This window comes from Cydia strobilella, chromosome 4 (assembly GCF_947568885.1).
Source record: "Cydia strobilella chromosome 4, ilCydStro3.1, whole genome shotgun sequence".
Lineage (NCBI taxonomy): Eukaryota > Metazoa > Arthropoda > Insecta > Lepidoptera > Tortricidae > Cydia > Cydia strobilella.
This window is the reverse complement of record NC_086044.1, coordinates 17,000,830-17,026,764: the sequence shown is the minus strand read 5'-3', so window position 1 is coordinate 17,026,764 and position 25,935 is coordinate 17,000,830. Positions and strand designations below refer to the sequence as shown.

The 25,935-nt window shown below is 37.4% G+C and overlaps 1 protein-coding gene across 1 annotated transcript in view; it reads left to right on the top strand.

Annotated features, from left to right (window-relative positions):
* Nucleotides 1-25,935, top strand: part of LOC134740718 (uncharacterized) — a 29,943-nt gene that overhangs the window by 1,440 nt on the left and 2,568 nt on the right. Inside the window, exons 2-8 of the mRNA XM_063673301.1 lie at nt 2,265-2,402; nt 2,767-2,946; nt 22,418-22,679; nt 23,016-23,143; nt 23,549-23,675; nt 24,098-24,260; nt 25,095-25,268. Of these exons, the coding sequence (XP_063529371.1) occupies nt 2,265-2,402; nt 2,767-2,946; nt 22,418-22,679; nt 23,016-23,143; nt 23,549-23,675; nt 24,098-24,260; nt 25,095-25,268 (1,172 nt within the window). The remainder of the gene's footprint in view (nt 1-2,264; nt 2,403-2,766; nt 2,947-22,417; nt 22,680-23,015; nt 23,144-23,548; nt 23,676-24,097; nt 24,261-25,094; nt 25,269-25,935) is intronic.

The window sequence follows — 25,935 nt, the reverse complement described above, 5'->3', positions numbered from 1 at the left end:
ACTTTTCTCACCGACTCGCGTAAAAATACACAACTTCCAGAGTTTTCTGTTATAATATCGTAAAGAAATGAGTGATTCCAGTGATGAAGATGATCTAACGCCTGTGGATGTTGCATTTTCCTCGCTATAGTCAGGTGAAAAGTTTTGTGTTATACACGGGCGCAAATGTATTTTACTTCTCGTGTGTTGAAACACTCGCTACGCTCAGGATTCTATTTTAGAACCACTCGCTTCGCTCGTGGTTCACCTATAGAATCCTTTCGCTTGCTTGTGTTTCAATTCTACACTCGCGGTTAAAATACAACTTTGCACCCTTGTATAACAAATAACTATTTTAATACAGTTGCTCAAAAAGTGCTACTTTACGTAGCTGTGCTTTTTACTTTTCCATTTTTTTTAAATTTATACTTGTTCCAATTCATGACTACTTATTGATGAGTGTTTATATTAGTTTCCTTTAAACGTCGTATTACCAACATAAAAACCTACTGTTAATGTAAGAAAACGAAAAATATACATGTTTCATATTTTATTACTTACCTCTTCATCATTATAACACGTTTATTTTTTAATATTGAAGATTGAAAAACCGTTCTTACTTAATAATTAAGTTGTCTGAATGGAACGGAATAGCTATGGAAGGTAGAGGTAGGAATAACCGCCGAAACGCCTGTCAAAGAAGAGGCGTTTTTTTCTTACTGCACGCTAAGTTTCCAAAGGCAACATTCGATATTGTTTTTATTCCTTACTTGTTGTTTTTCTTATTTTTTCGCAACTGTATTAAAAAAACGTCGTTCGATACACATGCGGAAATGTCATCCCTCACTATATAGTCTCGGTACTCGTGAAGTAATGACATACTTTCCGTACTAGCATCGCAATGTTCTATTACAGTACATATGGATTTATCGCCACTCGTTTCGAATTTCCTCTTTTCCGCACTTGTATCGTAAATAACTATTTCCTTCAATGTTAATATATTTTTCCTTTTTTATTGTGGGACGTTGGCCAGAGTTGATCATCGTTTTTTTTTCATTATCTGTTTATACAATTTATAAACTATTTCCTTTTTTATTTTGGGACGTACCACATTATTACAATCTATAAATTGTAAATACAGACGTCAATCACAATGAAAAAATCAACGATGATCAACTCTGGCCAACGTGGGACTCGCACCCACATATAAATTCGCGTTGATTGGCGGATGATCAGCTGGCGGAATTGGTAACGCATTGGACCGGCAATCCAAGGATGTGGGTTCGAGCTCCGAGGAACATTATGATCTGCCTGATCTAATCTTACGATCGGTCGCCGACATATATCTAGAATAGGTTATTGATTAATTTATAATTTTATACAGTTAATGCTTTAAGGACACATTTATTATATTTTATAAGTATTTAAATAATATGGGGCATTTTCTATGAAAAGGGACCTTATTGTCGATGGCGCTTACGCTACGCTATTTATATCGGAGCATCGTTTATAACGGCGTAAACGCCATCGACAATAAGGTCCCTTTTTATAGAAAATACCACAAATCAGGAAGAGTATAGGTAATAGTGCGTATGATCGGTAACCAAAGATATAACTCCGTAATAGATGGATATAGTCTAAGGAAAAAACATGCCTCGAAAATCAAGAAAATTTGATTCTCGATCAGAGGGCGCTACTAGCTTTGGCCTACTGTCGTATAGATGGCGTTGACGGTTTCGTTTGTTATTTAACAATTTTCACGCATATCAGTAAAAGAACATGGGTCAAAATCATAATAATAATTAATGCAAATAAAAAAATCATTTATCCATATTTATACATTTTATCGTATTTTTATAAATTTTATAAATCTTCATTTTTAGTTTTAAGGTGTGTCGATAGATGGCAGTGAATTTACTGGGGTTACAAAATTTACTACGACAGTACCGCTCTCTTATTATATCCTCTTTGTCGGTAACTGAACACTGTATGTTATAATCTGTTTCTATATAGAACCTATTTATACATACACATTCATGAGTGTCTACATGTAACGATAACGGGTTGATCCACATACAATGCGACACTAACCTATCATAATCACAATGCAAGGCATAATTATGACAATTTTGAAAGTAGAGTGGGTACTTACATTGTTTACTTGTCGCTGTCAGGTAGTTTTTTTAACAGGTGTGATCATATTTAATCTAGACTTATCTCTCACTAATACTAAAATTCTAGAAGTCTGGGATAAAACAATAATGGCATCTTTCCATTCTTTCCAGGTCCTGGCCCTGCTGTTCCTGACGCTGATCCCTTGGCCGGGGCCGTCGGTCTTCAAGATCACCTGCTCACGTGACAACTCCAAAATTGTGCGGAAGGTCATCCAAAACAAATGGCTCCCCGTTTTAGAAAGATTTCAAGTAAGTGTTCGTTGTTTCATATAGATGAAGAAAAAAAAATGTTCCTAATCATTACTTATGCTTTTAAGCGAATGCAGCTATGTTCTTTTATACAAATTTGTAGTACTGGTACTAGACCCACAAATAAATAGTACTTCCATTGTCTTCCATAGTGTAAAGTTTTCCCTGCTCCAGTCTTCCGAATGACCCAGAAAACACGTACGAAAAAATACTTCTTAGATAAGTAGTTGACATATAGCCTTGACAAGTTGACACTGAAGTTGTTGTACCTAGATCTTTTTAAACCAAATAACCACATAGTATTCCAAATAGTCTCACACTAACACTACGGCACCTCTAATTAAGGTTTACAACCGTCTAACAGGTAAAGCTGCCGCTAGAGTGCCCGTTCCACCCCGCGCGAGACATATTCGCGCCGCAGCACGACGCCAAGATGCAGCACAGGCCCTCGCAGTGGACCTGCGCCTTCTGCGGCAAGTCCTTCTACGAGGAGCGCCACCTCGACATACATTTCGACCAGCGACACAAGAACCAGATTAACAGGGTATGTATGTGGCTAATGACCGGAATAGGATCGTTTTTAAACGGAGTAGTAGTAGTAGTTTAAGTAGTAGTACTTCTTCCATTCCACATGCGACTAGTTAGGAACTTGGTTGGGGAGAGTAGGTTGGTATCTCGTATCCTACTGTCACCCCCCCCAACTATTACTATTAAAACTACTCTTATGCTAACCACCTCTTAAGAATTTACCCCTAAAATTTGGCCATGTGATCGTCTAGATAGTAGTTAGAACCCCTCGAAGTGTACCGCGGAACCCTAGATTCTTTAATGAGTATCGACTAAATTTTGGACTCCGGTATTATTCTATTATTACCTATATTTTAAGGAATATTTATTTATGGTATTGAAGATATATTATTATGAAACTAAAGAATATTTCAAAGAATATTTTAATAGTTACAGTAGTAGAAATAGTAGTTTGTGTAGCTTGGGAGGAAATTGACATATTTACGGTGAGGCCGCACATCGAATCCTGAATGAAGCAAATGATTCCATAATTGAAAACTGAGCGTAGCGAAGCATTCTAAAATAGTATTCCGAGCGTAGTGATGAAATTAATATTACAATTTTGTTAAATCTATTTGTGTAATGTAAATGCTGTTAAAGGCTTACTACATATGACATTATTTAGGTAATTGCAGCATATATGGTTAATATGGGGTTAAAAATGTTATTGGAAAAATGAGTTTAAAAATGTTTTTGGTGAAGTCCCGCTACGCCTATTAAGCCTTCGGGATAACATACGAAGCAGCACTCCCAGGATAAACCCATTTACACCCTAGCTTTTTAGGAAAAGTTATAATTATACTATCACCTTCTAAACGATGTGTGAGTTCACACGTACTGCTTCGCATGCTCGATGCGGGTCAGAAGGCCTTATCCCGTTTTAAAACATCATTCGGGTCACCTATCCTAACATTGTAGCCAGACGGGCTATGACCAACGCTTCGCAACCTAAGCATTCCTAGATGATCTGATGAAAGAAGCGCCAAGTATCATCAGTCAATCAAAATTACTTCTTTTTTTATGTTCAAAAGCTTGGGATACTAATCCCTTTTCCCAATTCCCAGAACTAAAAGTATAAACTAAATTTCTAGTCTTTTAGATGTATAAACGAAGCACTAATGTTATTTGCTATATTTTATGAGACTGAAATATCAAGTTGAGCATTATTCCACTCAAATTCCCATTGGACTGCTCTTGCCTGCCAAGGGGTCCCTAAAACAAACCATTCTTCTATCCCAGAACGATCTGTATGCCTAAACCCATCTTGATATTTTAAGAATTTATTTTGTAAATACCTTAGAAACCTGATTGCAAAACTCAGTACCTCGTCTTTACTCCAAAAACCAGAAATTTAATAGATTAAAAAATAAAGATATCATAGGAATTTTATTTATTTTCCCCAGATAAATTAAAAGTTTAAAAGATTTAGGCAAAAGAATCCTTTACCTTTTAAATACACATATTTTAGGTTAATGAAGCCATATTTTTAAGTCTTTAAAAGAAGAAGTTAAATCAACCATATCAGATTCTTAGACCAAGCATAAAAGAGACCCTACACACAAATACCTACAGACAAATAGTGTATGACTCTACCCTATTTATAATCCTACCCTCTGGCCCTACTCTATGTACACCCAAAGCACAGATCGCACTTACCATTGACCTAGTGCCTTGGAATATACACAAGTGTATCCCTACTAGAAGCTGGAAAGTTCGGTAGACCAAACCAAGATTAGCAAAACTAATGGTCCGTGTATTTGACTCCCCCTCCTATGCTCGCAAGCCAAAGAATTAGGAGGTAAGTCGCCCTATTCCGTGTCTATCAGTGGATCGGAACCCTTTGCACACACCAGCACCAACCACATGAGAAGTCCTGCCGCAACTAAGACTAAGTATATAATAATAGTCACGACAGAATCCTTCCCCGCAATCAGCACTAGCATGCGCCAGAGCACCGAAATATATAAATATATTTAATAGGGGACCAGATCCCAATTACTGCCGACTTTAGTGAGCTCAGATTACTCCGAATGGCACGCACGTGATGCCCTCACTTCCATCTAACAGCTGGGCTTTGAGACCTGGGAGATAGTTCATCTCTTATGTTGGTAAAGAAGAGATGCCAGGCCCTCTCAAGCCTGGAACTAAAAGACTCCTATCCACCCATCACCTTTAACACCGCCAGGCGTGATGAATGTTTAGTTGGACAAACTGTCAGTCCAAGCAATGATCTGGCTTCAAAAATAGCAAAAGACCCCATAGAAAAGACACTAAAATAACTAAGAGTAATTTTACTAGTATAATTTCTCACAAAACAAACAAACTAAATAAAGAAGTGAAATTCCCTTAGACACCATTATCCAAGCTTAACATTACGAAAATTACTTCTCGCAAAATCAAACCTAGACACAATTCCAAGTACCTGCTATGCAACGATATTGTCCCTGCATAACGTGGCGGCACTTAGAACAATACAGTGTAGAAAATTTCACTTCACGGCACTCAACACTACACACAACACATCAGTAAAGAATCTCCACTATAGTCCAAGTTTAGCGTTACGACGATATTGTCCCCGTAAAACCAAACACAGACCAATTCCAAGTCCTTGCTATGCAACGATATTGTCCCTGCATAACGTGGCGGCACTCGGAACAACTCAGTATCGAAAACTTTACAATAAAATAAACCCCATACATAGCAGCAAAGAATCTCCACAATAGTCTAGGTTCAGCGTTACGACGATATTGTCCCCGTAAAACCAAACGCAGACACAAATTCTAAGTTTAAATTTACCAAGATAATTCCAAGTAAAACAAACACAGAAAAAGTAGCAGAGAAACTTCGCTTACCAGTACGAAAATTACGCCCAAAAGCCAGAGTCACGACTAGTCCGATGGTTGAAGAATGAATGAATCCCCCCGTGCCCGCTCCAGCTATTTATACCCGAATTACTGGCGACTTACCGGCGACATAATGACGACATAACGGCGACTTAATAGCGACAGGCGACTTAACGGCGACTGGCGACATAACAGCGACATAATAGCGACATAACGGCGACATACTAGCGACATAATAGCGACAGGCGATTTAACGGCGACTGGCGACATAACGGCGACATAATAGCGACATACTGGCGACTTATTAAGATAAACGTTATCCAAAAAGTACCAGGATACCAGAACCGAGAAAGAGGTTGTTCGCCCCATGGCACGTAACGATGCTCGACTCAAGGAGAACGTCATATGTCCAATTGCGCTTACTAAACCTTATGGCCTATACATTAATGTTTACTATCACTAAATGTCGATTCCACCGATATCTATCCCTTTCACGCATGCGGTGTTTGAAAAGGACCGAGACATTTACAACGACATCCACATTTCACGCACACATAGATAGCAGTTCAGTTTGAGGAGCCCAAACAAATAATAAAAGAAGGAGCGTTCTGAAATGCATTACGTATGAATCTGATATATTATTTTACTTTGACATTTTTAGTTTATTTCCGAATTCTTCGCTCACTTCGACGTGTTTTACGTTTATTAATAACAAATATGTTTAAAACAAATTCCGGAAATTAAGATTTAACTATCTTTTATACGTAAGTTTTACGATCAGAATGTAGTATCCAAAACGTTATTGCATGTCATATTGTACCAGGAGCAACAAAACGTCAGTTCGACATCCTGTCAAGCTGTCAGTCTCCGTGTCATTATCAGCGCGCTGCAATTTGTTATTGAACCTTTTTTGTTTATTTCTAAGTTAAAAACAAGGGTTAATTTAACGAGAACACTAGTGTTAAATAGTAAAGCATGGAATTAAGTGCTTCAAGTTTCATCTGTCAGAATATTTAGTGTAATTATGAACGAAATATGCGTCTGAAGAGGATTTCAGTTTTACAAAGGTATATTTTCCCATCTTCTATGTTTTTGTAATGAAAAATGAGCTTAATACTAGGCTATAGGGATACGACCAGTCACAGCCGCCCCCGATTTAAGTTTATTAGAAATTATTACATTAATTTATAAAAAACTTCAATCTACTCTAGATTAGTCGGAAATTTCCCCCCTTTTCTAAACGTGTAGTGTGTATTCCAATACTAAGTGACCGCTAGTGACTCAGCTCTGAAATCAGTTCGTTAGATCTCTGTCAATGAATAATGATGACTCTTTCCCCAGAAACTTCGCTCCGCCAGAAATACCAGGTTGTGAATCCGGTAGGTTCTAATAACCCGTCCTTGCCAGTTCATCCCGGCAGCGGCGAGTATTCCTTCCCTCTATGCGCCGTACCCCTCCGTAGAAGAGCATCTAATGAGACAGCAAAGACTTTCCATGCAAAACGAAGAGACCTTTAATTTTTATAAGTACGAAGCCTTCAAACTCCATTGCCAGAAATTCAAACCAAATTTCATTGCCCTATCACCTCCAGTCACGTTTATTGGCGCATGTCTTGTACTTGAATAAAATATACCGACTTAAGTTTGTTTGGGTGTTTTTTTTTTTTTTATAAAACAAACTTAAATTTGACACAAATAAATACCCCATTATGGTATGATAAAATATTTTCGTCTAAACTAAAGCATCGCTTAATCAAAATAAATAACAATAAAATTATTTGCTCAATAATATACCTCACTTCCATGAAAACATATAATTGTACTTCATTAACCTCTTGAAAAGAGCCTCGCCCTTTCTAGACGCTCACGGCCCATCAAAATATGTCGAATGTCGGATATATCCCATCCAAGCCAAGGTGTGTAGAGTTTCGTATTGGGCTTATTACCTTGTGTAGTTCTGGCTACAAAAATCTACCCTTTAAATGGGTCTAGTCCAATGGACTTTAACCTACTGATAAGACTTTTACAGCCAGATGTCCCATTTTCCCCCCCGTTTTGTTCCCATTGCAAATGCCGACAAATCTAGTTTACTTTGATTACCCTTAAGCTTTTGTCTATCTGTATCAATCCATTCTTTCCAATACACAAATACATTCATCTACATTGGCTTTCATCATCTCACATACAAATCCTCACACTCATAACATTAAGCATAAACACTCAAATCATAAACTTCCTTCCTCATTCGCTCTTTCACTCGATCGATTACAGACAGCCAACGCCCCAACAAGTAATCAACAAAAGAAAATTAATTTATTATTTTATTAAAACTTGAATAATAATAAAAAAATACACCTATACTGGCCTGACCCAATACTAATTCATTATTTCTAGTTCTAGATGTTTAAAAAAAAAATTGTGGCATTCATCCCGAGCCTACCCTTTAAAAAAAATATTATTTTTTTATTATTATCTTTATTTATTAATTACTATCGGTAAATATTTTTGACCAATTATTAGGATTAATTAACGCACGCGAAGAAAAAAAAAATGCACTTATCTAACTTTATTTCACGATTCACTAGATTTTGCATTGACTTTTAATTGAAAGCTACATCGGAGATGACACTTCATGACCCATTTGCCCCTGTCTTTTGCTCAACAATGTTGTTCAAACTCAATATTGTCACACCATTATGCAGTAAATCAGCGTTAGAGAAGTACAGTTAGTTGCAGAGAAAACGACACACCTTGTATATAATATATGCAAGTGCTAACCGAAAATGTATAAAGATAGTGGAAAAAGGATCTGCACAAACGCCTAGGCATAGTGCAGAATGGAAAGTTTTTGGATAAACAAAAATGACGACCTCAGATGGTTGCGGCCCTCAATCATGAAGAATCGAGGAAAAGAACAAACGGAAAATTACTGCTGACTGTACATATAAATAATGAAAATATAATTCTGAGTCGCACTCAACTTATTCCACTTACTACCCCTTGCTCTACCAAGAATATTCACGCAGTAATCATATATTAGATAATTGTCATACCACTTCGGTATCAACACCTTGTTACTGGGCAATTTTGGTTTAATGAACCTACCTAAGTCACTTAAACTGGACTAAAAACCTGGTATGAGTACTATATTGCCTTTATATGATTAGCCCATTGGCCAATCAAAATAATTCAACAATACTATCAAATGAAACCCCGTATGGCATTTATAATGTTAATGATGATAATAGTGTTGAATCATAAATTTTAGGAGCCTACCATATCTGCTGTAAAACATGTTTATTTTAATTTCCACTAATGATCACTAACAACCCCCACAGCATTCACACCACAACCCCAAACATACAACAATGATTTCCCTTCATATCATTTATATGATTAGTCCATTGACCGATCAAAATAATTCAACGATACTCTTGAATAAAAACATATGATATCTATAATGCTAATGATGATGATAGTGATGAATCATAAATTTTAAGAGCCTACCATATATGCTGCAAAACATGTTCATTTTAATATCCACCTATGATCATTAACAAACCCCACAGCATCCACACCACAAACATACAACAACAATATCCCTTCATGTCAGATCGGGTTTCAAAATTTATAACATAAAACATTTCCTATTTTTTTTTTATTTGATTTTAGCTACCTCATATTAAAATAGTAGAATAAAAAATAAAAATGTAAGTTACAAATATAAATTTTCCATTGAACGTTCAAAACTTGTGTTCATTCTTCCTTGGTCAGTGTTTTTATCCCGTAGATTATCTTGAAAATTCTCTGCAGTCCTTATGACGGTGGCAACAGGAAAACAGTGGTTGTCTTTGCTTGGTTACACGAGCGTCTTGAAGACCGACCACGATGTCTCTTGTTTTACAATTGACAGCACAAATATTCACCTTTCCCACTACACTAGAGTATTGTATTGTACTCTTGAAAACATGTAACCACTATTTTCTTACACTATAATTCACACTCACAATAAACCACACTAGACTTGAATCATAACACTTTTAGACTTTTAGGTATCCTAGGAACCAAGTACTTAACCTACTAACTTTGTTTTATAACACTGCACAAGTGCATAACCATAATAACTGGTACAAGTAAGATTTAAAGAATTTTGAAAGAAAACAGACTATGGAACTAAAACAACTTGAATAGAAATGAAGCCCTAAAACGATCCAAAGCAAAGTAATAAAAATTGCAACATTTGTCTAATAAAAATTAACCCAGTTCACAGAAAATACATAATAGTTGAAACTTATTCACTATGCGAGATACGAACTTGGATCATAAGCATTTATATCCCGTAGATTAGTCTACCCTAGAGACCGTTAGGCTATTAAGGCGTTAACAAACCAGACAAATTTAGCAATGGCTTTCACACATTGGATTTCTTTTATTTTTCAAGTGTGTAATAAGATGATAATTAACTCAAAGATTTTTATTTATCATAACGACTGACTGATTGACTAACTGGTTCTGGTAGAAAACGCTTTTGGCATTAAGTCCGCCTTTTGTACCATTATTTTCTTTTGTGTAATAGATTAAATATAAATAAATAAGAAAACCCAAAACGCACCGTGAATACCTACACATACAAATTATACGGAATGAAATTTACATCGCTATAGTCAAATAATCAATACAATCAAAGTTGTAAGAAATGAAATCCACTGTATATAAATAATTTCATACATATAAATGGTTTATTCCACAATTCTTTAAAAACAAATGAAGCAAAAGATAAATAAAAGAAAATAATACATACTAAGTTTTCTGAGGTTCCATGTAATTTCGCCCAAATCACCTTCAGTGTGCACCTTGAGAATTCTTTTGTCTCCATCCTTGGCCCGTCACTCACACAATCACCTTTCCATCTTGATTTTAAACATACTGGCAAAGACGTTTCCTTGAGTGTTTTGTTAATCATCTTCCATAGTAGCTATGATGTGTGTGTCGACGATCATCAAAAAAAACACCTTGCTCTCTCCTTCTTCATTTAAATCTCGAGCCTTTACTGAAGCAACTGCACATCATTCGTCGTGTTTACAATCGCATAGGGAAACCATGATTGAAACATTGATTCTAACATGCATCTTGATTTTTCAGTCTGGTTAAGTTTCTCCTTTCTGTGTTCTTGTATATTTTCTGATTGCCTAGTACAGCAGTTGCGTGAACGCCTCTGCCAGTTGTAGCACGTCTTCGCGTTACCTTCAGCAACGCCACTGATTCCTACGTTGTTATAGAGCCTCTGTCTTGACTTTAAAAGTTGAGTAGACTTGTAAAATTCACTTATTTTTGTCACTACTAAATTTGTCACTAACGCGAAATAAAAACAATGAAACTTACGCACGTAAAATAACCCTCTTTTTTTTTCACTCAAATACGTGTTTACGCTCATATATGAACCTTGTCCGAGATAGGTCCTGCATTCGTATTTGTATAAAACACTATTTATTTCACTCTCACACCTCCTAATAGCATATTTCTTGTTCAAAACAAAGTTGTTTACAAGGCCGACATAATTGATCATAACTGATTTACCCTGATTTCATGGCCTTACTTTGTGTATATGCGCCTAAACTAAACTTGTCAGTGTTCTTTATTTGTTTCACAAAAGCTTTTAATAAAATTAAAACCCACTTTAAGTTAAATCTTTACGATTAAATTGACTAAAAAAAAAAACTAGAACCATTAACGCGATGCTCACGGGCATACGGGTCTCATTCAACCGTCAACAAACGTTTCAGTCGTAATTTCTCTTTTAAATTCCAAACTATAACTTGATAGTCACGTTCGTCAGTAAAAATGGCGGTAAACTCGAAAATGTATGCGTAAAAAGCTGTCTTCCATAACCGCGCTCCAAACTATGCGTCGCGAATGAGTGTGGAGGAACCTTAAAAAAAACTTGAACCCCTTGAACTTGAAGCGCTTGCCGTTGAATTGTATTTTACTCTATCGATTTTTAGAATTGATTTTCTTTATTTTTCTTATATTTAGCAAAATATACGAATAACGTCAACTATAACCTGTCAATGTCAAATAGCCACACCATTAGCGATTGTCATTTACTTACGTTACTTACACACTATAATACTAGATTTACATTCGCGTCTCGTGGTTAGGCTCATGGCTCGCACAGTAATGTAAACCGGGCTTAATAATGTCACTATCCGCCGTCAGATGACGTATTAGTAGCTGTCGTTTCCTGATCCGAAAATCTACATTGTCTATACTCATACTTTTCTTTTAGGTGCAAGACAAAGACAGTATGACTCTCTCTCTGTCTACGCTTGAAATGAGACAGTCCTTTGACAAACTATATTAAAACAATTACATATTAAAATGATATTTTAAAGTAATCGATGATTAATAATAACCAACCTGAAAATATGGAATAAAAAACAATAATTAAAAAAAAAACCGTCATCTACAGATTAATTTAATCATTGTTGCAATTAAAAAAACGTCTAAGTACGATACTAGCTGGCTTTAACTTTACATGTATTTCAAATTATATAACTTGGTAAAATTTATCAACAGGAAGACTATCTTTTATTGCATAAATGAAAATGGCAATTTATTTATTTATTTATTATCGATACTAAATGAAATTGATCGTGCGAACTCGTCTTTTTGCATAAACGTCATTCTCTATGACCACACGCACACATACATTCCCTACAAATAGCAACACGCACACATACACTATGCGACGAAATTAAAAACACGTTCTGACACTCCTGACAATACACCAAACAGGACCTACACAAATTGGTCGGATTCTAAGAATGATTTCGAAATTAACTTGTCTATAGCTCGTGAAGCTGACTTAGATATAGGACCCTATAGATGGCGCTAGTAAATTAAGATTAAAATGAACAAAAACGCTAATATTATATCATCTAAGGTTTTTAATTTTTATGTAAAATCATTTGAATGGTAAAAACGCTTTTATACAATGCGAAAAAGTCAATAATTGATCTAATAATCTTAAACCATAAACTACTTCTAGAGTAAGATGGAACATTCCTCTTTCCTTTTCTAGCTTTAAATTATTATTTTTTTTTGTCTATGGTATACTTTCGCTGTCACCAATCCGCCATAATTCGGATCCTGTTGTTTATTGTAATTTTTTCTTCATAAGATGACTTTTATCAGATTACTACGGCAAAAATACATTGCTGAACTAAATTTAATGACAGAATTTTAAAACAAAGAATATTCTCCTAGGGTTTCATAACGTTTTCGCGAAATCGGACAAATATATCACAAACGTCAACAAAATGGAAGTACTTAACATGTTATGGAATGTACAGTGAATTTTCCCGTCAAACAAACGATGTTCCCAGTGTCCTCAAACAAATACAAATTTTAGACTTCACAACAGATTTCAAAATGAGCCTAAACAGTGCGGATGAAATGGATTAATAGTTGAAAACCGTCGCTTCAAGCAAGGTAAGATTACGTTCTTGTTTCTTCTTTTAGACAAGTTACTGCTGTTTGAAAACTGTTAAAACCTACTATATCACTAATCAGAAAATATTTGTTGGAAATTTGTCCTATTTTTCACTTAATCTACTTTTCGGACTGATCTTAACTGTTACAACCTAGCTTTTGAATCTCCCATTCCACCACTATCACTTTACTTGAAATGCTTATGTGTGACGTGACGTGTTATGTTGCCTTATTGTTATGCTTTGTGCAACAACATGACTTTTCTTTTATTGAAAACCAACAAGGATCAAAGTAAAAATCAGTGTTATTTTTTTTTTCAGCAAACTGAAAACTATTAAAATGTTTCCCGGTGCTTAACATACATGACTGTTGTTGAAGACAGACAGAAGTTGTAATTATGCTGTGAGAACTCCCTTGCTGGTTTTGAAATCTTTACAACACTTTTAAAAGTAAGTATAAAACCTCTGTAACCTCATAAATACTCTTAGCTGGTCCTACTGTGTATGGGATTTGAAAAGTGCCATCACTCTAGAAAGATGAATTGGCTCAATTTTATTTCTGAAATAAGGCTTTGAACTAGGAAGTGCAATATATTATAAAAATCATAATGATGTGATAACTCCAAAATTACTAGACGGATTTTAATGTGGTTTTCGCCTATGAGTAGAGTAATTTTTGAAAAAGGTTTAGGTATATAACTAGTTGAGGTCTTGCGCAACCCTCTTGCGAAGTCGAGGCAGGTTGCTAGTAATGAATATGTATTTTCTCTTAACAAGCAACCCGTTATTGTTTAACAACTCAAAGTATGTTGACCTAAGACCCTTCTGTCAGCACAAACCATTTATCATACAAGAAGGCTCTATCAATATTACATACTTGCTCACTTACTGACATGTATTCTTTTTCCCTGCTGAATTAATTAAATATTGGAAGCAATTTTCAGAAACACATTCTTAAACTATACTATCTGTTGCCACAATTTATTTCTACTTGCCTATGCATTAATCATTTTAGACTGAGCGACTTAACCATTTGGAGTGAGCGCCTTAATTTTTCCGGAATGGACACTAAATATCATTTTAATGTTAACTATCCACTCATTTATTTTACTGGTAATAACTATTCCTCTATTGCAATAAATTTACCATAATATGCCGAATTTTTCAGGAAACAACCTAGTTGCCGGCCGCCCGTGATACTTCAAGTCGAGCGAAGAAAATTTCCATTGTTGCCTTCATGGGTTCTTCTGGATGTTTCGACAATTCCCCAGTAAGTACGAGTATAACTAATTACTATGCCACCTAGAACGTAATTTTTAGACCAAATCCTTCTTAGAAATAAAAAAAACTTGTTTTTCCCATTGTTCAAAAAAAATCTGAACTATTTATTCCCACTTTCCTTACTTAACTGCGAAGACCCTACCTCTAATGAATAATAAAACACTTAATTAGACTTATAAATTTAGCCTACTTTAACTAACTTTTACATTTTCAATTTCAGTGTTCCTGGGGACTGTCCGTATCACAGCATCATTTATCCGGTTGACTTCAATGTACATCTACAGACTGCTTCTTATGAAAGGTATCTTATCTCATTATATAAATACAAAACTTATTATAAGCTAAAAACAATGACAAATCTGACATAAATATTTCAAAAAAAAAACTGAACGGTGACTTCCCGGTGAAAAAGCAGAGAGATGAAAACTGTTATTTAGCCTAACATACCTTATGCTAGACAGAGTTAGCTATACTTAGTATACACTTAATCTAGCTTATCTATGACCTAACCCTGGAAATGAGTCCTGTAAGGCAAACATTCTCAAACTTTTTTGGATTTTGAAAAATTTAAGCACTGCCTATAAAATTTCCCAAGGATGTATTTGTATATATTTTTATTAAGTTATCACAACATTGCCGAAATTTGGGAGAGTACATGCGACTGTGTACCCGACTAAATGCAGACTGGTTTTGTTGAAGTAGCCTCATATTTCAATACACTTCACAAGACTTAAAAGTAATGACGCGCCCCCGCGAATGGATGTCTGAAGAAAAATATTGTTGTTTTGCCCAGCTAAAACTGACTAAGGCTACTTATTTTTACTCTTCATTAACTGAGATTTCTAACACTTGTCTATTTTATTTCAGGCTACCAAGGACTACTGATACTTCAATACTCCAGTTCGATGGCCGTATTTCAAGAATTTTGCTGCAACGATAGCTGCCGTCTACACTGCATACTACAGAAAAATGAGCCTAATGTTCTTTCTCCATGTTAGGTACTTAGAATGCTAGCTTAAACAACTATTTATTATTATTTTACTGTAATCAGAACACGATTGAAAAATACCGTCAGCAGAACAGTACTGTAATCCTAAATCAACCTATGATAATATATAGGTATACACTACAACTTAAGCTTATGTATGCACACCGTTTGTCCAGATGCCTTAGTGCGTAACATATATTAATCGATTTTCATGAAATTATTTGAGCGAGAACAAGGCAGCTCACAGATGCCCAATAGATAATTGTAATGACTATAACAGTAAACTATACACATTTCAACGCTATTCCTGGTAAATATTGAGACTTAGGGTTCCGTACTAAAGAGTATATAGATAAATGTCCATACATATGTGTATGTCCCACTAAATTTCTAATAATAATTGTATGATGTACTATTACTTGATATTTTAGACTAAATTTCCTAACATGTGCGTTAGATAACTGCTTGTCAGGCGTACCCACTCAAATCCTTGTTCATACATCCATAAATACACGTTCATCCTATAGTAGCAAATTGTTGATGTCTACATATACCAATCAACGTGAACTTAGTTCCAACAACATATGTGATTGTTCCTTAGAGCCACGCTCAAGTGATAAATTGTGAATAGCTACTTTTTTCCCAATATGGAAGGCAAAGAACAGCCGGGCTACTTGAATGTAAGTGATAACCGTCGCACCGCAAAACCAAAAGGGTTGCAAACGCGTTGTCGACATTCAAAATAGGAGAATAAGAAAGTTACAGAATACGCCCCCTCTTCCTTAATATTTTTTGCGTGTAAATGGACAATTACACGCCCCCATAATTTTTCAACTAAGCATACCTACTTCTTACACAAGTAGTTATCTTAGCCTAGGTTATCTTAGGTAAGCTTATTTCTAGACTATTGGCAACGGCGGTAGCGATCCTGTCTATAAATGTAGCCTGACAGAGGCATGCACCTACGTGTATTTTACCACAAATATGTGCTCCCAAGTCTTGAATATTATTTATTTAGTTATGTATGTACTTTATCGATATAGGTATGCACTACGCCGCCTAGTATAGAGAGCGTGCATGAACTAGAGGGCAATGCAATTATATAGGGGGCAACACATAAGCAGTCAGATTTTTGGTACGAAATGTAAATGTGAAACTTATGCTTCCGATGTAACCCACAAGGTGGTGCCACCCACTATACTAAAGAAAACGTACGAGAACGGTAGATGGTAGCACTTTCTTTGTCAATGTGCATATTTATGTTTCCGATTCAGGCCACTAGATGGCAGACCCTCCAACACTATAGACCGTCCGCGTTTGCTTACATTGAGGTTAGATTGATATGTGAAACTATTCCGAAATATTTATTTATTTATTTCATTGTTATTATTGGTACCTGCGAAGGAGCTAATTCTTAACGAATCTATGACGCGCGGGAAATAAGTGAAAGCTTTTGCTTAAAATAGCCATTTTAAGTGATAAAGTTATACTATATGAGCTTTAATTATGCTATTTTGTTTTACAGGTATCAAGAATGCAAGAAAATGAATCTACAATTGATTTTTATGACGACACACATCCTAGCTCGTGAATGTGAAAAGGAATCCCCACCCTACGGCTAGAAAAGAAATGAAAATAGTAGAACTAGCTTATTTTTATGAAACAGTAATTCAGGGATTTTTATTTTATTTATGTGTACATGGAAACTTTTGAATAATAAAATATTTGTTTCATGACTTTTATTCAAAACCACGACAAAAATAGCAACTATTTAATAATAAACAATGTTTCAAGACTTATTTAAATCTACAATAATAACAGAGTCCAAAACTAAATGTACCCACTCCATTTCACGCCAACAAAATGTAGCCAAAGGCTACTTTTGCATAACTATATTTTGAAAACCCATAGTAACCCAGGTAAATTAAATCCTGCGTCACGGCTTCCACCAAAATGTCACCCCCCCCAACTATTACTATTAAAACTACTCTTATGCTAACCACCTCTTAAGAATTTACCCCTAAAATTTGGCCATGTGATCGTCTAGATAGTAGTTAGAACCCCTCGAAGTGTACCGCGGAACCCTAGATTCTTTAATGAGTATCGACTAAATTTTGGACTCCGGTATTATTCTATTATTACCTATATTTTAAGGAATATTTATTTATGGTATTGAAGATATATTATTATGAAACTAAAGAATATTTCAAAGAATATTTTAATAGTTACAGTAGTAGAAATAGTAGTTTGTGTAGCTTGGGAGGAAATTGACATATTTACGGTGAGGCCGCACATCGAATCCTGAATGAAGCAAATGATTCCATAATTGAAAACTGAGCGTAGCGAAGCATTCTAAAATAGTATTCCGAGCGTAGTGATGAAATTAATATTACAATTTTGTTAAATCTATTTGTGTAATGTAAATGCTGTTAAAGGCTTACTACATATGACATTATTTAGGTAATTGCAGCATATATGGTTAATATGGGGTTAAAAATGTTATTGGAAAAATGAGTTTAAAAATGTTTTTGGTGAAGTCCCGCTACGCCTATTAAGCCTTCGGGATAACATACGAAGCAGCACTCCCAGGATAAACCCATTTACACCCTAGCTTTTTAGGAAAAGTTATAATTATACTATCACCTTCTAAACGATGTGTGAGTTCACACGTACTGCTTCGCATGCTCGATGCGGGTCAGAAGGCCTTATCCCGTTTTAAAACATCATTCGGGTCACCTATCCTAACATTGTAGCCAGACGGGCTATGACCAACGCTTCGCAACCTAAGCATTCCTAGATGATCTGATGAAAGAAGCGCCAAGTATCATCAGTCAATCAAAATTACTTCTTTTTTTATGTTCAAAAGCTTGGGATACTAATCCCTTTTCCCAATTCCCAGAACTAAAAGTATAAACTAAATTTCTAGTCTTTTAGATGTATAAACGAAGCACTAATGTTATTTGCTATATTTTATGAGACTGAAATATCAAGTTGAGCATTATTCCACTCAAATTCCCATTGGACTGCTCTTGCCTGCCAAGGGGTCCCTAAAACAAACCATTCTTCTATCCCAGAACGATCTGTATGCCTAAACCCATCTTGATATTTTAAGAATTTATTTTGTAAATACCTTAGAAACCTGATTGCAAAACTCAGTACCTCGTCTTTACTCCAAAAACCAGAAATTTAATAGATTAAAAAATAAAGATATCATAGGAATTTTATTTATTTTCCCCAGATAAATTAAAAGTTTAAAAGATTTAGGCAAAAGAATCCTTTACCTTTTAAATACACATATTTTAGGTTAATGAAGCCATATTTTTAAGTCTTTAAAAGAAGAAGTTAAATCAACCATATCAGATTCTTAGACCAAGCATAAAAGAGACCCTACACACAAATACCTACAGACAAATAGTGTATGACTCTACCCTATTTATAATCCTACCCTCTGGCCCTACTCTATGTACACCCAAAGCACAGATCGCACTTACCATTGACCTAGTGCCTTGGAATATACACAAGTGTATCCCTACTAGAAGCTGGAAAGTTCGGTAGACCAAACCAAGATTAGCAAAACTAATGGTCCGTGTATTTGACTCCCCCTCCTATGCTCGCAAGCCAAAGAATTAGGAGGTAAGTCGCCCTATTCCGTGTCTATCAGTGGATCGGAACCCTTTGCACACACCAGCACCAACCACATGAGAAGTCCTGCCGCAACTAAGACTAAGTATATAATAATAGTCACGACAGAATCCTTCCCCGCAATCAGCACTAGCATGCGCCAGAGCACCGAAATATATAAATATATTTAATAGGGGACCAGATCCCAATTACTGCCGACTTTAGTGAGCTCAGATTACTCCGAATGGCACGCACGTGATGCCCTCACTTCCATCTAACAGCTGGGCTTTGAGACCTGGGAGATAGTTCATCTCTTATGTTGGTAAAGAAGAGATGCCAGGCCCTCTCAAGCCTGGAACTAAAAGACTCCTATCCACCCATCACCTTTAACACCGCCAGGCGTGATGAATGTTTAGTTGGACAAACTGTCAGTCCAAGCAATGATCTGGCTTCAAAAATAGCAAAAGACCCCATAGAAAAGACACTAAAATAACTAAGAGTAATTTTACTAGTATAATTTCTCACAAAACAAACAAACTAAATAAAGAAGTGAAATTCCCTTAGACACCATTATCCAAGCTTAACATTACGAAAATTACTTCTCGCAAAATCAAACCTAGACACAATTCCAAGTACCTGCTATGCAACGATATTGTCCCTGCATAACGTGGCGGCACTTAGAACAATACAGTGTAGAAAATTTCACTTCACGGCACTCAACACTACACACAACACATCAGTAAAGAATCTCCACTATAGTCCAAGTTTAGCGTTACGACGATATTGTCCCCGTAAAACCAAACACAGACCAATTCCAAGTCCTTGCTATGCAACGATATTGTCCCTGCATAACGTGGCGGCACTCGGAACAACTCAGTATCGAAAACTTTACAATAAAATAAACCCCATACATAGCAGCAAAGAATCTCCACAATAGTCTAGGTTCAGCGTTACGACGATATTGTCCCCGTAAAACCAAACGCAGACACAAATTCTAAGTTTAAATTTACCAAGATAATTCCAAGTAAAACAAACACAGAAAAAGTAGCAGAGAAACTTCGCTTACCAGTACGAAAATTACGCCCAAAAGCCAGAGTCACGACTAGTCCGATGGTTGAAGAATGAATGAATCCCCCCGTGCCCGCTCCAGCTATTTATACCCGAATTACTGGCGACTTACCGGCGACATAATGACGACATAACGGCGACTTAATAGCGACAGGCGACTTAACGGCGACTGGCGACATAACAGCGACATAATAGCGACATAACGGCGACATACTAGCGACATAATAGCGACAGGCGATTTAACGGCGACTGGCGACATAACGGCGACATAATAGCGACATACTGGCGACTTATTAAGATAAACGTTATCCAAAAAGTACCAGGATACCAGAACCGAGAAAGAGGTTGTTCGCCCCATGGCACGTAACGATGCTCGACTCAAGGAGAACGTCATATGTCCAATTGCGCTTACTAAACCTTATGGCCTATACATTAATGTTTACTATCACTAAATGTCGATTCCACCGATATCTATCCCTTTCACGCATGCGGTGTTTGAAAAGGACCGAGACATTTACAACGACATCCACATTTCACGCACACATAGATAGCAGTTCAGTTTGAGGAGCCCAAACAAATAATAAAAGAAGGAGCGTTCTGAAATGCATTACGTATGAATCTGATATATTATTTTACTTTGACATTTTTAGTTTATTTCCGAATTCTTCGCTCACTTCGACGTGTTTTACGTTTATTAATAACAAATATGTTTAAAACAAATTCCGGAAATTAAGATTTAACTATCTTTTATACGTAAGTTTTACGATCAGAATGTAGTATCCAAAACGTTATTGCATGTCATATTGTACCAGGAGCAACAAAACGTCAGTTCGACATCCTGTCAAGCTGTCAGTCTCCGTGTCATTATCAGCGCGCTGCAATTTGTTATTGAACCTTTTTTGTTTATTTCTAAGTTAAAAACAAGGGTTAATTTAACGAGAACACTAGTGTTAAATAGTAAAGCATGGAATTAAGTGCTTCAAGTTTCATCTGTCAGAATATTTAGTGTAATTATGAACGAAATATGCGTCTGAAGAGGATTTCAGTTTTACAAAGGTATATTTTCCCATCTTCTATGTTTTTGTAATGAAAAATGAGCTTAATACTAGGCTATAGGGATACGACCAGTCACACTACCCGACTGCGCCATTTCTAAGATGTAGGGACACGGGGAACAGGCGCGGGTAAAGCTGCCGTTTTCTTCTTGACTATTTCGCGGCATTTCATGAAGTCGGGATGCTTCCACATATTTTAATATTACCTAAATATGGATATTAAAACGGGTCATACGTAATATTGTCTTCGGTTACCGCGATAGTTACTCATGAAATAAAACTATGAAAACGGATTATATCGGGTCATACGTGTTTTTTAAGTCGAAAAATTGCTCAACATGTTTCACTCCAGACCGAAGAGCACGCGTTGGCGGACCGACGCAGACACATAATAATATATTTTCACCTCAGCAGCTCGAACAAGCCTACTTTCGTCATTCCCTGGAGTGAGGAAAGTGCGACTTTCCTCACTCCAGGGAGTGAAACAATGTAGCTTTTTAATTTAGTGAAGGCCATGAACTTCATACTTTTATTAATTTTTTTTTAGGTACGGTACTTACTGTCCGGTACGGTCCGTTCCGGTCCGGTCCGGTCGTATCGTACATATTATAATACTTTTTTTTCTGTTTATTCTGTGTAATTCGAAATACATTTTAACCTTTAATATGTTCTCACTACTGAGGTGAAAAATTATGTGTGCAACACGAGAGCAAAGTTATTTTACATCTCGTGTTTTTGAGTCCCTCGCTACGCTCAAGATTCTACCTTAGAATAACTCGCTTCGCTCGTGATTCAATTATAGATTCTTTCGCTTTCTCGGGACTCAAAATAAACACTCGCAAAAAAAACCAACTTTTCTCTCTTGTTGCACAAATAACTATTAATATGTCTGTGTCTCACGAAATTTTTGTCATCTTTTAATAATTAGAAACATCGACACAGATTAACACGGTAAACATTTTGATAATTTTCCATTATCAGTTTATGCATATGCGTGACTGACGACCACGGCTCTAAAGTTGACAAAGCATATATTTAAAAATAAATAGTGTTTCAGAAACCTTAAAAAAATGTGCTAACTCAATATATTGTATGTTTTGCAGGCGGAGGACGCAGTATGCCTAGCGGAGTACTGCGATATAATGCGGTGCCAAGTTTTGGTAGCGCATGGGCTGCTAAACGGCGGTGGCGGGCCTAGCACGGATATGGAAGTGTGGCAAGATGCAGAGACGGCGCGTAAGGCGCTAGCGCCCGCTGCGCCGAGATCCGTGGCTCGCGTGCCGGCGCGGCGACGCCGTTCACGTGCTGTCCAGTCGCAACCTGTGAGAGACTGCCCGTCGACTGAAGTTGATCCTGATATTGTAGGTAAGGAAAGTGGCTAGGAAGGAAGGTTGACAAGTCAGCAACGCAAGCCCGCCGGTGGGGCTAATCTAGTTTTATCCAAAACACACCCAACCCATACCTACCACAACATCTTTTAGTGTTCACGTAACCCGAACACCACAAAAAACACAGAGGAAATTCAAATAACTGCTCTCAAGCCGTAGTTAGATCAGATAGGTATCAGACATTTCTAATATCGTTTATGTTTTTCTGTTTAAAGGTCTGTTCTGTGTTTTCTAGCTCAATGGAACATATGTATCTCTCTCTATTAAGTAAATCAAAGCAAACTGAACAAAGAATTCAATTATCATTTTGTAGAGCCAGAAGAGAAACGCACCGAGGACAGCGAAGGCGACGCGAATCAGACCTCTGAGCTGTGCGACGCAGACACGGTGGAGTCTTCTCTGCCACCCGACAGCAGGCAGCGGCGACTGGCCGACCTACAGGTGATTATATAGTTATATGTATGTTTAATGCAGCTGAATCATTGTACCTATAACTCAACAGGAGGCAAGGCAAGGGTAAGGACACAAGCAGGTTTCCGCAACTCGATAACTATAGCTTATTTTACGTGAGGAAGTTGTATCATACTTTCTTGTTCTCGTTATCAACACTGAGCTTGTATTACCAGAACCTACATGCCTCCTCGTAGTCTTTTCTTGGATATATTCTCAAGTTCCGGCAATTATCGAGCTGTCTCAGGCTCGCCAGGTCTTCAGAATCTCTTGTTGGCTCGGCTCCATTACTTAGTGATCTTTAAACACCGTGCCCACTGTCCATAATCATTATTATTAGGAATGCAGTAGGTAATTAATAAATTCATCACACCAGCAACTTGATTGTGATTGCAGGCGGAGCGTGCTGCCTGCGACCCCGCGCGTCTTCAGCTACTCAAAGTGCGCTGCGAGCGAGTGGTTCATTCCTGCATCGCCACTTTGTTGTTGCATCTCACGCAACACCAGTTTACAGAACTTGAAGGTATGTTTGTCAAGAAGGAAACAGCTTTTCAGCCTCTTCTTCGGCTCGGAGATCCAAAAACAACGGCTGCGGTATCATACTGAACTAACTGTAGGCTGAGTGCCGAACTTGTAATCCTGTGTCGAAAGGATTCAATAAATAAACTTTTACCGATTTGTAACACAAACGGCTAAATTAAATATCAGTCAAATTAATTTTGAATTTCGTAACTAATTACGTAATTGACATGTCGTTAATTTTGGGAGCCCTACAGCCAATAAAAATATGAGTTGTCAATTAAGTGCGCTACAAAGACTGCTTTAATTGCACTAAGTTTTCTGGAGTGGGTATCGTTGACATTGGGGGTAAAATCCGAAGATATTTACTTGCTTAACTGCTTTTCCAACAGATCACCATTACTAATATCCTTCGACTTTGTGCAGACGAGATGCAGCGCGCCGTGTGCTGGTACCTGAGCTGCGACCGCTACTGGGAGGACACGGCGCCCACCGCGCGCGCCTTCCCCTGGCCGCTGCTGCTGGCGCTAGCCACCGGGCTCGCGTTGGCGCTGTGCATGTGCTATTACATCATCTGGATCGTGTTCGAGTAAGCATATTACTAATGGCCAACTACTAAATATATTCGTGCTACTATAATGTTTTAACACAGTATTAAACTTCGCCTGTTTACTAGAAGACACGAGACACGACGCCAGTCGCGTGCATCTTCCGCTGGCTTCTCCTATTTACTTTCCTTTTACTCCATTTCTTTGAAAAAGCTTACTCCAATACTAACCAAGACATGACCAGCAAACGTTAGCTATCTGATATGTATAAAACTGCTGTGGGAATATCACCGGGAAGGTCAGTTTTTGGTCAGCGCGAAAGTGTCAAATCATTTAAATCGTACCTAATAGTACATTATGATACAAGTGTGCTAAGTTGGTTATTACACACTAGGCGATATCGTGCGCGCGAGCTGTAAGCGAGCGCGTAATAAGAAAGCCGATGTGTGTAATGACCAATGCACACGCGTTTCATACGACGTTTTTCAACACACTTGCGAGAAAAAAAAAGAAACTCATATTAATCAAATTTTAATATTAAAACAGTTAATATTGTGTGTTGCATCTGTCATACTGCCGGCCGCCCCTCGCCCCGGCCGCGGGCGGCGCGGCGGGCGGGCGTGCCGGGCCGCGCACCGCGCAGGCGGTCGGGCGCGCCGGTGCCCGCCAGTCCGACCAATTAAAGAAGGCTCCCTTTCCATGCATATTATTAGCAATCAGTTACCTTCTTAACTCAGTCGGATAATATAATGAAAAAGCACGAGTGGAATAATACACTGAAAGAGCACGCGTGTTCAATATCTAGGATTATGAGCCAAAAATCGGTGGAATAAAAACGTCGTTTTGAGCAAGTGTGTCGAAAATGATGTTTCCAGTTCTGAGGAAGGCAGCGTGGCTGGCAGCGCGTCGGTGTCGATGACGACGCACTCGTCGCCCGCGCGCGCGGAGCGCCTGGCCGCCGAGGAGGCGCTGCTGGACGACCCCGACCACGACGACCACTATATCTACGTCACCTACCCGCCCGAGCTCAAGCGCCGCCTGCTCGAGAGGTACGCAAGGAACGTCACGCTCATTTTACTCACGCCCTTCATTCGGCAGACTCGCGTTGATTGATCGTCATAGTTTAAAACGGTTGAACTTTTATGTGCCATGTAATCAACATGTAACCTGATGTAATATGAGTGCCTTCTTTAGGTCGACTCGCGCTGAACGATCTCTTCGAAGTTAAGCGTCACGTCATTTGCGACTCGACCGTAATTATTACCTCGACGACAACGTCCGTTGTCTGTCCATTATTTACATAGTTTTGTGGTTTATCTTCTACAGTCCAATATTTTTCTAATTCAGCTCGATTCGTTTAGCACCACCAGACTTAGGGCTACGATCATTCTGAAAGTATCCGCTAATCTAGCAAGGTATTTGCTAATCTTACTCTTAGAGTAAGGACCTTCATTATGGAGGAGGTTCTTGCTCTATCATTTTGGCAACATGCCTATGTGAGCAATAGTATATTACATACCTAGGGCAGTAGAGCCAGAAATGTCTCAAATCATATGTAATATGTGATCTGAGGCTTTTTTTATTTACTGGACGAGGTGTGTATACTATTTTTCTGCTCGACGTTGCCCGACAGTGGTAACTTTGTTTATCGCAGCGGGCCGAAAGCTGATGTATTCCAAACTAATAGCTAAACATTGTAATCACCCACATTAAATT